Genomic DNA, 13,457 nt, shown 5'->3' on the forward strand with positions numbered 1-13,457 from the left:
CTCCCCACAGCGAAACAGAGTCTCTCTGGAACACCCCTGCCCCGCCCCGAGTATTCAGAGATGTAACATGAGTCTCCAGGGGCAGACCAACTGACTCAGTTCCCCATCACGGCAAGGTGGGTCTGCTGCACACAGTCCAAACTTCACCAGGAAGTGGCCTGATCATGCCTGGGTGCCGTGGTGCCATGTGGTGGATCTCAGGTGAGCACTATCTGCTTAAAATAAAGTTAGCTTTAACATGTTAGAAGTTAATCTGATTATAAAAATGTCTGTGCTCAAAATCCTCCAGCTTGTTCTTTCACACTGGGTACAAACAGTGAGCATTTTTGTGTTTCAATGTGTATATATGTATATATGTGTGTGTGTGTGGTCATAAGATGAAATCCTAATGCGGCAAATGTGTGCTAAGTGCCACTTGCTTTCCCTCCTGGAGAATGTTCCTATTTTCTGCCAAAAGAATCACAATGGCCCCAAAAGAATAGGATGTTCGCTATTACTATAGATTAGCCTGATTTACTTGCTAAGAACCTTGAAGCCAAACTACTGGAATGAAGGTGATATCGTCAAGTGCTTAGTGGACTTCAAAGCCTTGGCAAATTTATTTCTGGTTTAGGGTTTCCATCACAAAAGCACCCAAGGTGGGACAAAGGGTCTTTGGGGTTAAGATGATGGTGTTAACAAAACAACCCAAAGCTCGGTGTTAGGAGAAGAGTTGGCATGCAAAGGTCGCAGGTTCAATCAGCTGCGCCTCTCGGTAGAGCTGGGAGCGGTCCTTAGAAGCCGTGTTGATAAAGCCAAGGTGGCTGCCCCAGATTATGCAAGCAATTCTGCAATAATGCAGGGGCTGGTGGGGCAAAACTCTGGGAGTGCAAGCAGTTGAGGAGTTATACCTTGGCATTTCCAGCGATATGGCAAGGGGTCCTGAATGGAAACCTCTTGGGATGTGCACTTTCCCAATAGTACCTGATATTACCTGTGGCACTCACTCCCTCAGGAGGCAGTGATGGCCACCAACTTGGATGGCTATAGAAGAAGATTAGACAAACTCATGGAGAAGAGGGGTATTGATAGCTACTAGCCATAACAGTTATGCTTGCCTCCACATTCGGAGGCATCAATTGCTGGAAGCCACAGGAAGGGAGAATGCACTTGAGCACAGATCCTGTTTACTGGCTCCCCATAAGAGGCATCTGGTTGGCCACATCTGGTTAGTCCAGAACAGGATGCTGGACAAGATGGGCCATTGGCCTGATCCAGGAGGCTCTTCTTATGCTCTTACGAGTTATGAGCAGGGGTGCCAATCGGGGGGGGGGGGAGAGAGACCATAGTCATTAATCATAAATGTTTTGATAAATTAAACCTGTATAAGTGTGAATATGAATCAAACCATAGTTTGGGAGAAAAGCACTGGTTTCCGATTCTGTATGCCAGTATTCCACTGCAAGAAAAGGGGATGCCTGCAACTTTTTTTAAGCTTTTGTGAGTTCTTGTAGTAGAACTGATGACTTAAAAAAAAGAAGTGCTGGAAATATATTTAAGCAAAAGCCATCGATTCATCAAACTGATTATCATAGAATCACAGAGCTGGAAGCAACTTAAAAGTTCATCTAGTTCAGGGGTTTACAAACTCAGGGGCCTAATTATTTGCCACCACCGATTTTGATGACAGTGGCAAACAGGGGTGGGGGGCTCATTTGAAGAAGACACATGTTGCTGTGGGTAACAAATCATCTCCTAGTTACTCATCAGATTGAACATTTGATGAGCGGAAAGAGGGGGTGATACAGCCCCGTGCTCATTCAATCTGCATGGATCATCAGAGGAGAGGGTGCCTGGGTGTGTGGTAGTGTTTGGGGGAGAGTGTGGGATGATCACACCCACTTGTTAACTCTGTACAGTAGACTAGTTTGCACACACACATGCAAGTGCTTCTCTATTCAGGAAACAAAGAGGCATTATTAGAGTTCTAGCCAGGCAAAAACACTCAAGAAGGATGTGAAGCAGGGCAGGTGAGGGGCGTTGCCTGAGGAGCGGGGATAAGGTTGTGGAGGGCGGATGGTTTGGGGATAGTCCAATGAGCTGGACAGAGAGGCTTGGAAGGCTGCGTTTGGCCTATAGCAGCATCACAGGGCTTGCCCACACTTCCACTTGTACTGCTGCTTTCCCACTTCATCCTCGAATCGGAGCAAATGTCCATTGTGTTTTCCACAGACTGGTGTTTGCTCCAAGTCAGCAGTAAAGAGCAGGTTTTCCCGGGGAAAGGAGTGGAGCAAGCAGAAAACCATTTGAATCCATGACTAGAAAGCATGAGACAAGTGGAAAACCTCTCTAGGCACGGGAAAGCAGAAGTATGGATGAGCCCACAGTGAATAAAAACAGTGAAAAAATTACCGTCTGTTCCACAGGCATGCTGGCAAGAGGTTTTGGTGCAGGACTTAAAGTTCCCAATAGCAGAAAATGTGTGGAACGCTATATGGAGTGAAGCTCCTTTAAGAAACATATGTTCCCAAACTAGAGAAGTTGTGCTGAAATTAACCTACCAATGGCACTTTACACCAACTAAGGGCTCACCCACAATTCCGTTTGTCCCACGTCTAGAAAGCACGGGGCTGAGTCATTTCCCCTTGATGCTGCCCCTTTCCCTGGGAAAACCTGCTCTTTCTCTCTAAATCAGAGCAAACAGCAGTCCTGCCCAAACTCGAATGGCTGTTTGCTCTGACTGAGCGCTAAAGAGCAGTTTCCCCTGGGAGAAAGGAGTGGGACTACCAGGGCACCATCATAGAGGAGCCCCATCCCACATGAGAAAGCTCTCTCCTGCAGAATGTGAGGCCCAAGCCGGCATATATAGGTGGAGGGGCTCCTTCAAGAATCTGGCTCCGAAACTGTTCAGGGCTTTCCATGGAAAGGAAAACCCATTGAATTGACTTCAGTACTGAATTGGCAGCCAGAACAGTTCATACCAGATAGGGATTATATGATCTGTCTATAGTATACTGTTCCCCTCAAATCTCTTGCAGCTGCATTCTGCACATTTTTTAAAAGTGTATCCCATTTTAGAGTATGTGACGATAATCACTTCTGGAGAATTGCGATTCTGATTCTTTGCTTCCAAGACTTCCTCCAAACCTTCCTGTGCAGAATTTTACTCATCGGATTCCCTTCCAAAGGAGCCACATGACTGGCTCATGGAGAACAGTCAAGCAAATGTTCACATTCATTTGGAGGCACATTCATTTTTGATTAAGGTGTTCTGATTTAAAGTGGTGCTTTCTTGAGGTGAGAGAAAGAATGGAAGAGAGAGAAAAGGCTGGATATAAAAGTGATCAGTCAATCAATCTGAATGTTTCTGGTACAGCACAAGCAAATAATAATAAAAAAAGTTTCCCCTTTTTAATGGTTCATTAAGATATCCCAGGAGACCAGCAGATCTTTCCTGGGAATGAGAGATTCTTGGATTTGCAAAATTGTCTCCCTGTACAATTGATTTCTTATTCATTTATTCATTTCCTTACTCATTATTTATTCACTTTCCTTATTCATTTATTTAAAATTTAGAAATCATGTTTCCATGGTGCCAAAGGGTGCACAATAAGCAGCCATTATTAAATACTAAAACAATGAGGCTGTGGGGATGGGAGGGGATTAAGATCCCAAGGACAGCTCTGCTCCCCCACCTGGCTTTCCACAGTGGCCCCCTGGGTGCCACAGAGCAGGTGTGCATGAGGGCAGCAGCTCTTTCCTCCTAATGTTCTCCAGCAACTGGGATTCAAAGGGTTACTGTTTCTGACTCTGGAGGAAGCACAGAGTCACCAGGACTCTACAATTCTATGTGTCTGCTTTAAAAAAAGTAAAAAAGTAAAGCCCCCCCCCCTTTGCATCCGCTCCAGAAGCTTAACCAGTTAACTGGCATATTAGCTGCTTGTTCATTTCAACTGTGTGCTACTGCATTAGAAAAACAAAACCCAAAATAATAATTAAAAAACATCACAGCAAAACTACCAGTCACTGAAACAAACAGAAAACAAAGGAGGACATTTAAATAGAAAATAAGGGTTTTTTTCTTTCCTTTCCCATTTCCCCAGCTTAAGGCCTAAGCCGATCTGTCTATGGGCAACACGTAACCTCGGCTGCATTCAGCTTTTGCTGGGATCCACGAGGCATTCTATCCGACTGGAGGAAACTTCATCATTCAATATTGTGTGAATGGATGATCTTAGGGTCGTTTTACAGGTCTTTCCTCTCTCTAAACCTGCCTGTGTTGGGTTTCTGATTGGGGTCACTGGTGCAGACAAAGAGTCATTTGCGAAAGCGGAGAGAGCGGCTGTGGAGGGCAGGAAACAGAACAGCCAGGGCAAATTCTTAGTGCTCATTCAGAGACCTTTCTTTCTTTGCAGTCAAACCAACAAAGGCACTGAAGCCTAGCTGTGTTTGCCATGTATAAAACACACCTGGAAGGCAGCAGCGGGGGGGGCGGGGGCGGGGGGAGAAGAAGCTTTAAACTCTGTCACTGAAGGAAGCAGAAGGTCTGCAAAACGCAATCCATTTTTGATTGCTCCAGTTGGGTGATGGGGGTATCTTCCATCTTAAAAGGAGGATTCCGAAAGAAGCAGGGTAAATGTTTTGAAGAATGAAAAATGAATAGAACAACTATGGATCAGTGGGTTAAAAAAAACACTTAAACATTGATTATGTTTATATCTAAAGACATTATATTTCAAAAGTGCCTCAGATGCTCACATATTTAAGGCAGTGGGGACTAGTATTTTGGGGCCTAAGGGTCACATTCTTCTCTGGGGGCCACAATCTCTCATGTGTACTCTCACATGGGACATGTACACACAGAGGCAGATACCTACATGCAGACCCCCTCTCCTCTGCTGATCCGTGGAGGTGTCCCCCCCCTTTCTGCTCATCAGACGCTCAATCTGAGGAATGAGGAGGGGGTGATTTGCCCACCTCAGCACTGTGGTGTCTTTCAATATTTCTCCTCATATTGCCATTGCCAGAAAAATTGGTGGGGGCTCTGTGGGCTAGGAGCTAGTAGTCACCCCTGCTTTACAGCTACAGTGGTACCTCGGGTTACATATGCTTCAGGTTACATACGCTTCAGGTTACAGACTTCACTAAGCCAGAAATATTACCAGTACCTCGGGTTAAGAACTTTGCTTCAGGATGAGAACAGAAATCGTGCAGCGGCGGCACAGCAGCAGCAGGAGGCCCCATTAGCTAAAGTGGTGCTTCAGGTTAAGAACAGTTTCAGGTTAAGAACAGACCTCCAGAATGAATTAAGTACTTAACCCGAGCTACCACTGTACTCTCTTGCATAATTAAGAAGATATATTTGTTGGAGTGGCACACGGGTATTCACGCCCCGAGACAGCCTGTCACTGGTATGAACAGCAGGCAGTACCTCAGTCTCAGATGCAGACCCCACAGTGATTTGGATGCATATTTTGGAGAGGATGGAAGTTATAGGAAGGTTGTGTGCATTACCATTGCTTCTGCAAATGGAGACATCTTGTAACTGCTATGTTTATTTAGACTTATGTTGGAGAAGGCTGGTTGAAACAAAGAGAGCGTGCAGAAAGCAGTCTGGTCTACTGGGATACTCTGAGGACCTTTGATACTTCAACACAAAAGATGCAAGGGGAATTTGGGAAGGAGGTGCTTTGGTCCTGGAATTCAGTAACACTGTATTTCATGGTGCAAATGTACAAGGCTCACACTACAAAAAAAACCCAGTTGTCCTTCATTTGATGTTATCAGAACTGCTTCTTAGGTACTCTGAAGTTCCAGCACACATGCATGGCCTACATGTCTCATACCTCCAGTATCAGATCACAGTTTATTTATTTTTTTACTTGCTTTTCCTTACCCTGTATTTCAGCTCATGAATTTATATAGCCACTACCTTTTCTGCCAGCTTCATGCATCTGATAAAACAGGCTTCTGCATACTAAATCTCAGACCCAAATGTATTAGCTACCCCTCAGGACTAGCTAATTATATCACATAAATCTTTGCACAGGAAGAAACAGATATGTATGGCAGATGAAGGCTGCACAGCAAATTGTACCATAGAATCAAAAATTTTCAGCACTAGCTAATCCACAAGAGAGGATAGAGACTCAAAATATCTCAATCTCCCTCCTCATTAACAGCTGATGACATGTTCTAGCAGTATAACTGCTTTCCATCACTCATAAAGACAGACACCTGGTTTCCTTTGCTTCGAATCAAACTAGACACAGAATTTTTGCACTTCTTTTTTAAAAAAAAGATTCCTAGACTCTTTTGAAGAAGAACATAAGGGGGCTATCAGATAGAGGGGAAGAAAAGAAAGCAGCAAATCCAAATGCCAAAGGCAAGAAATGCACACCTGAAATCATAGAATGAATAGAAACGATGATTTAAAACACCAGTCCTTTTACCTCTGGCCTTTATGCACAACGCTTGCTTAGGCATCCATGTAGCTTTACATGGAGTAGTTGTCTATCACATTCTTTTCGGTGCCTCTCATCTGAGTGGACAGTGCACCATTTCAGCCACCACAGTTTCCAAAATGCTCTTTCATCTTACATTTAGACACCTATCTAAGGGGAAAGAATTTGGTTGCGCCACAGCCCCTGAGGGTTGCCATCCACAGTCCAAATTTGTTCCTTTGAGAGTGTCAGATACAGTACCCAACCTCCCCTTGGGCTGTAAAGAGATGAAAAGGCAAACCAAGACTCCTAAGCAGGTGTCCCTTAGATCGTAACAAAACCTTCAACAAGACCACAAGGCAGACTACAAAAAACTCTCAAGTGAAAGCCAAAGGGCTTTCCAGACCCCAAGATATTGAAAATATGTGAAATGGTTTCCTACCTGGAAATGTTTGGAATCTGTCCCCCATTTTTTTCCTGGCTGAAGAAATATTCACAGCGCTACACACACACACACACACACCCCACCCAAAAAAACCCCAACCAAAATGCAGCAGCAGCAAAAAACAAGACCCTCAGACTTATTTTATCCACCCTGTTTAGTTAAACTCCACAGCTTACTGAGCAGATTATGGGGCATATGAAGCCCTTTCCTTTGCCCTCAGCTCTCATGACGTGAACTTACCAAATAAACGCGATGCCTCAGAAGAGGTGGGCTGTTGGTGACGGGGGGGGGGGGTAGTGAGAGGAGTGAGGTAGACAGAGAAGATGGAAAACAACAGGACCTTTTAAAAGTATATAATCCCTTCACAGCCAGAAATGTTAAACATGACAACGCCTGCTGCAAACTGTTCTGAGGAAGCGCCTTTGACAATGCCACAAGAAAAACAGGTGCTTTGATAAAATAATTTTATTCTGATATGCCCGTAGATCTGGGAAATTTAAAATTGCGGGGGCCCAGGCAAACCCAGCCCTGCATAATTGATCGCATGATGCAGTGCACACACACACCATTTGAATGGGAGTGCCCATCAACTTTGTGGGGGGCTGGTCCTCTCAAATATTTTATTGTGGGAACCAAAGCCCCCATGGCCCCTAGGAGTTGGCTGCTATGCTTGAGACAGACGGATGCCAACAAGAACTTTCTCCAACAGTGCAGGAAAACATAGCCATCAATATCCCTCTCCTGCATGAATTTGTCTAATCTTCTATTACAGCCATCCCTGTTGGTGGCTATCCCACTGAGCCCAGAAGGAGCCATTTCCATAGTTTAACTACGGTATGTGCTGTGTCAAGAAGCACTTTCTTTTATCAGTCCTGAATCTTCCGGCATTCATTTTCACTGGATACCCACAAATTCTAATATAATTGGAGAGGAAGAAAAATACCTCTCTGTCCACTTTCCACATGGAATCCATATCTTAATGCCCTTCTATCGTGTCCCTTTATTCTCTCCTCCCTCAATCAAACACCCCAAATACTGTAATGTTGCTCCTTCCTCTTGATCATTTTGATTGGACTTTTCTGAACCTATTCCAGCTCCACCATGTTCTTTTGAGGTGAGGCAACCAGAACTGTACACAGTATTCCAAGTATGATCACACCATAGATTTGTATATTATGATATCAACAATTTCAATCCAATTCTAACCATTATGGAGGGAGCTGCGCCTGAAATTACAGGAACTTAAGATTTGGATCTCAATCCTTAGTTGAAACAAATAGCTCGTCCTTTCATTAATTCTGACAAAAAAAAATAGGTAAAGCATCAGTCTCAGGGAATCAGAACCTGCTGGTTGAGGCCAATTGTCCATCTAGTCCAGCACTCTGTTCTCACAGTGGCCAACCAGAAAACCCAAAGGAAAACCCACAAACAGGATCTAAGGACAGAGCCCTCTTCCCTGGGTTCCAGTAACTGGTATACAGAAGCATCGCTGCCTCCAATTGTGGATCTTGGATTTACAACAGTAAAGAGCAGTTGTCTAACACAAGAGGACAACAAGAGCAGATGACTGGTTTTATCTTTGCCCCTTAATTAATATCCATCATTACTTCACTCCTATGAAAACATGATGCAGTGTTCTATTGGGGATTTCACAGTGCGAGATAGGGGGCAAATATTGGCCTTTGCCCCAAACATGAGTGGCTGAGCTATCCATGGAGAAGGGCCTCACCAGAGACTTGAGATGGGTAGTGCCATGTGCCTCTGTGTGCAGAAGAAAGAGGCACACTGGTCTCCCCCTCCCGGGATCCTTGCAACTTCTTGGCCTCTGGCCGCCCCTGCCCACCCTAATGACGGACATTGTGCTAATGATTTTGTAAAACCCAAGCAAAGTTCCTTACTGAGTGCACCATGGAAAGCAGACAACTATTTTGGTATGCAAAATGCTAAGCTTTCCTAAGGCGCTTACAGACTAGGCTGCATGGAATAGACGGGAGTGAACAATTCCATGTTGGCCTCCAAAGCAAAGTCTGCAGACTCTGCCATTCGCAATGGAGGATATTAAAATGGTAAACCGTGTGTGTGTGTTCTCTTCACTTCTGTGTTTCCCACAGCAAACAGATACTTTATCCCAAACATCTCTCTCTCCCTTTTAATTTTAAGCTTTCAAGCAACAATGGAGTTCTGGCTCCCAGGGCCATAGCTAGAGGGTGGCCAGGTGGGCCCCTGCCAGGGGCACAGGTGAGAGGGGGGCACAAAATCGGCTAAAAATATGTCCGTAAATAAAAATATTGATTTTTGCCTCGTAAGAAAAAGTTTTAAATTGATGGTGAATTGAATGGGGGGGGGGGTTGGAGGAGAGGCGGAAATAAGAGCTAATTTGTCTGTGGCCAGGGGACGCAATCTGCTAGGGGCGCAAGATCACCTAGCTATGGCTCTACTGGCTCCTTAGTCAAAGAGAGCATGCAACCTTCCTTTTTTTGGTAGCATAATGTGATCTGTCTTGCAAACGTTAATCTGCAAAAAACAAACGAACCCCACCCTCAAGTGCAGGTAGGGAGTTCGACTGGATGATCTTGGCAAGAGAGATCTGATTGCATATGCAGAGCCACCAATTTAGTTCTTGTAGAGATGTGTTTTCAACTTCTTCCTGATTCTGCAGCTTCTACCTCACTCCCCAAATAATGCATGATGAGCTGTGTGGAAATCAGGCGTTGTTCCTTTTTTCTTTTTCATGCAAGGAATTGTGATCACTTGCCCTCCCTCTCCGTTGTCAAAATTTAGCTTGTGGGCTCCCAGAGGCAGCAACTTGTCTTTCACTTAAGCAGGGTTGGCAGCAAGGGTTGGCATGGTTGGGCATTTGTTGGGGACCCATTGACAAGAGCCCCATTGCTGGGGACCCATTGACAAGAGCTGCAGGACGGGCACACCTCCTCTGAAACCTGGAGCCAATACTGTGTTTACGGTACCAAGTATACTGAGAGCAGTGATGCAGAGATAATCATGATGATCCTAAAGAATTCTTATGTCTCCCCCTTTTCCTACTCACTAGTCCTGCTGGCATTGTCGTTTCCATTCTCATAGCTGATCCTGCCCCCATCGTCTGTGTCTGAGCGGTCCTGGCGCTCATAATGCCTCTCACTGTCGCCGTTCTTGTCCCGACTGGACGACGATCTCCTCCTGCGCCTCTTTCTCCTGTAGCCACGTGGCACTGGCACCCCAATGTAGATGGAATGGTAATCTGCTAGGAAGAGGAAGAGACAGAGGCGAAGAGAGAGTGCCAGGGAGGGAGGATCAGAGGGGGAAGAAAGAGAAAGGCCCACAAGGCAAAGCTCCAAAATCATTCCCAACAAATCTCTTGGGCTCTCTTTCATTCTGTCCCTGGCTCTGTTGGAGGGTATGGAGTTATGTGGCCCCCGAAATACCACCATTAGAAAAAATCTGAAGGCAGCCCAGTATGGGGAAGGTTTTTTTTAAAAAAATTTTTTTTAAAGTTTTATTACAGTGGTACCTTGGTTTTAGAACAGTTTAGTTTATGAACAACTTGGAAATAGAACACTGCAAACCCAGAAGTGGGTGTTCCGGTTTGTGAACTTTGCCTTGGAAGATGAACATGTTCGGCATCCTGTCAAGTGTGTTCCATTTGTCATTTGTAAAAAAAAAAGAAGAAAAAAAGAGCCTTCCTGTTGAGTCTGTCGGCTATTGAGTCCTGAGAACCTACGCAACACAGAGGTGATATTTGGAGCTTTTGTTTTTGCTATTTTTTGCATTTTTGTTTGTGTGGCTTTTTCATTTTTTTGACTGTGACTTGTTCATCGTATTATGGGACTGACTTGTGACTGTGGCTTGTGACTTTGTTTTTGTGACTTGTTTTTGTGACTGTGTGGAACCCAGTTCAGCTACTGATTGATTGATTGATTCTGTGACTGCAGAAATGGATACAAGCCCCCCATCCAAACAATGACTATCATCAGTGCACCTAAGAAAAAACAATAATTTTAATTTTTATCACCTACAATACTGTCTTATTTATTTTATAGTACAGTACATTGATTATTACTTTCATTTTATGGATCAGTGGTCTCATTTGATAGTAAAATTCATTTTAAATTGCTGTTTTAGGGGTTGTTTTTAAAAGTCTGGAACGGATTAATCCGTTTTGCATTACTTTCTATGGGAAAGCGTGCCTTGGTTTTAGAACACTTTGGTTTTGGAACAGACTTCCGGAACGGATTAAGTTTGGGAACCAAGGTACTACTGTATGTCATTTCAACAAGTTAATTAATTAATAAATAATAATAATAATAATAGAAGCTGAACAGGGAAAACATGCAAGGGTGATATTTTCTTCATGCTGATGTTCAGATGCCCCATAAAATGGGATGCTTGGAGGGTCTGTAATTGTACCCTGCCCACCTGCCCAGGTTGCCACAGCCACTCTGATGGTTCTGCTTTGCCTCTGCAGTTAGAGGAAGCAATGTTTCTGAATCCCACTTGCGGGTAACCATTGGAGGGGAGAGAGCCGTTGTACTTCAGTCCTGCTTGCAGGTTTCCCACAGGTGTATTGTTGGCCAATTTGAGAACAGGATGCTGGACTGGATATGCCAATGACCTGACCCTGCAGGCTCTTCTGATGTTCAGATTTTCCGAGTTTTGTGGCCATAAAGGTTTTTGTTGATTGTGTTTATTACAATTAGTTTAGTATTTCTGGTGTGTTTGTAAGTCACTTTGGGTCATTTTAACAAGCGAATTAGTAATAATAATAATAATAATAATAATAATAATAATAATAATAATAATAATAGAAGCTGAAAAGGAAAAACATGCGAGGACAATACAGTCGTACCTTGGTTTTTGAACATCTTAATTCTCGAACATTTTGGCTCCCAAACGCCATAAACGTGGAAGTGAGTGTTCTGGTTTGTGAACAATTTTTGGAAGCCAAACAGGGCTTCTGTGGCTTCCGATTGGCTGCAGAAGCTTCCTGAAGCTAATCAAAAGCCGTGCTTTGTTTTTGGAAGTCAAACGGACTTCCAGAATGGATTCTGTTTGACTTCCAAGGTACGACTGTATTTTCTTCATGCTGATGTTCCGTTGCCCCATAAAAAGGAGTGTACAAGGGTGCGTGCCTTCGCTAGTGGCCACAATGGAAGGCAGACAGATCAAACTGTGACACATGGAGTCAACTTACCATCTTCATCATCATATCGCATCCTGGAGGTGCTGAGGCCTCTCTCGCTCATTGCATCTTCATCATCCATCATGGCCAATCAGGGGATGCTTAGAGAGTACAAAGAGTAGGAGGAATAATTAAAGTCTTCTGGGTTTGGTTTTGTAAGAAAATCATTTTTATTGTTATTTCTCATCAACTCAGGACCTACACAACATAAGAGAGAGCTCCTCCACATCCCTGTCTTAGCCATCTATGAAAACAATGGCAGTGTCGTCAACACAGTGTAGTCAAGCTGGCACATTTTCACCCCATCTTTCTTCCTCCCTCTCCTGTAAGGAACTTCCTAACAGAGCAATCCTGTCTCTTTTAAAAATTGGATGTCCTTTTATCCAGATCTCTAGGTAAGATTTTGCTAAGCCTCAGTGCAGAAGGCAAATTAGAGTCCTGTGTGACATTAGCACCATCGTGTGCCACCACCGCCATTTTACTTGTATGCTGCCTTTCTACAAAAAATGATGCCCAAAGCGGCTTACAACAACAATGAGAACAATAAATCACAAAACAAGGGTTGCCATATTTCAAAAAGTGAAAATCCAGACACAAAAGCTGCTGGGGGGGGGGCAATATATCAAAAAAGGAGTTTTTTACCTATTTTTTTAAGGACATTCTCCAAAAAATCAACACTTCCGATATGCCAGTATGGGCTGCCATACACCTGGGTTTCCCTGGACATTTTAACCGAGTTCCAAAAAATTCCACCCAAAAATTCCACAGTTTTTGACAGACGAATCCTGGCTATGTCCAGGAAATTCCAGACGTATGGCAGCCCAAACAAAACCCATTGTCTCAATAGCAATTTCACTATAACAGCAATAACAAAACTGGAAGGTATATCAATATCAACATAACTTTATAACACAAATCTTATAAACTATGGTGTCATGGGCAGCAGAAGTTGCTGAAATAATTAAATCAAATATATTATTTGGTGGGGAGGGGTGACAGGGACAAAGCCACCCCCCTTACAGCAATTCTGGATCCTGGGACTACTCAACTAGTTCTCCATAGTTGTCGCAGGGTGGGTTGAGAAGGTTGCTTCGCAGTTAAGTTTTCCACAATAGTTTAACTGTTTAAATCGTTATGCTTTTTAACTAGCTTCTGGTTTTTTTGTATATTTTAATTACAATTTTTTTTAATGCTCCCATAGAATTGTCTTATTGTGTGTGCCTTTTAATAATTGATGGATTTTGTAATTGATTTTACACTTGCAAACCGCTTAGAAGCCATTTGGGCATGTGAGCAGTAAATAGTAGTAAATAGCAGTAAATTCATAAATAGTAAATAGGTAATCAAATCTCCTCCACGTAGCATTGGCTGTTAACCTTTTACCTGTGAATCCCAGCGGGGGAGAAGAAAACAG

At 43.7% G+C, this 13,457-nt stretch overlaps 1 protein-coding gene across 4 annotated transcripts in view; it reads right to left on the minus strand.

Moving 5' to 3' along the window:
* Positions 1 to 10,100, minus strand: part of SLC4A5 (solute carrier family 4 member 5) — a 72,527-nt gene extending 62,427 nt beyond the window's left edge. For 3 of the 4 annotated variants that reach the window (XM_053401465.1, XM_053401463.1, XM_053401464.1), the window contains exon 1: positions 6,865 to 6,926. In XM_053401465.1, coding sequence (XP_053257440.1) covers positions 6,865 to 6,892 — 28 coding nt within the window. In that variant the 5' untranslated portion in view covers positions 6,893 to 6,926. Of the gene's footprint in view, positions 1 to 6,864; positions 6,927 to 9,913 lie in introns of those variants that run through there. The other variant, XM_053401466.1, reaches the window with a different exon arrangement.
* Positions 10,101 to 13,457: the final 3,357 nt, after the last annotated feature.

This window comes from Podarcis raffonei, chromosome 8 (genome assembly GCF_027172205.1).
Source record: "Podarcis raffonei isolate rPodRaf1 chromosome 8, rPodRaf1.pri, whole genome shotgun sequence".
NCBI lineage: Eukaryota > Metazoa > Chordata > Lepidosauria > Squamata > Lacertidae > Podarcis > Podarcis raffonei.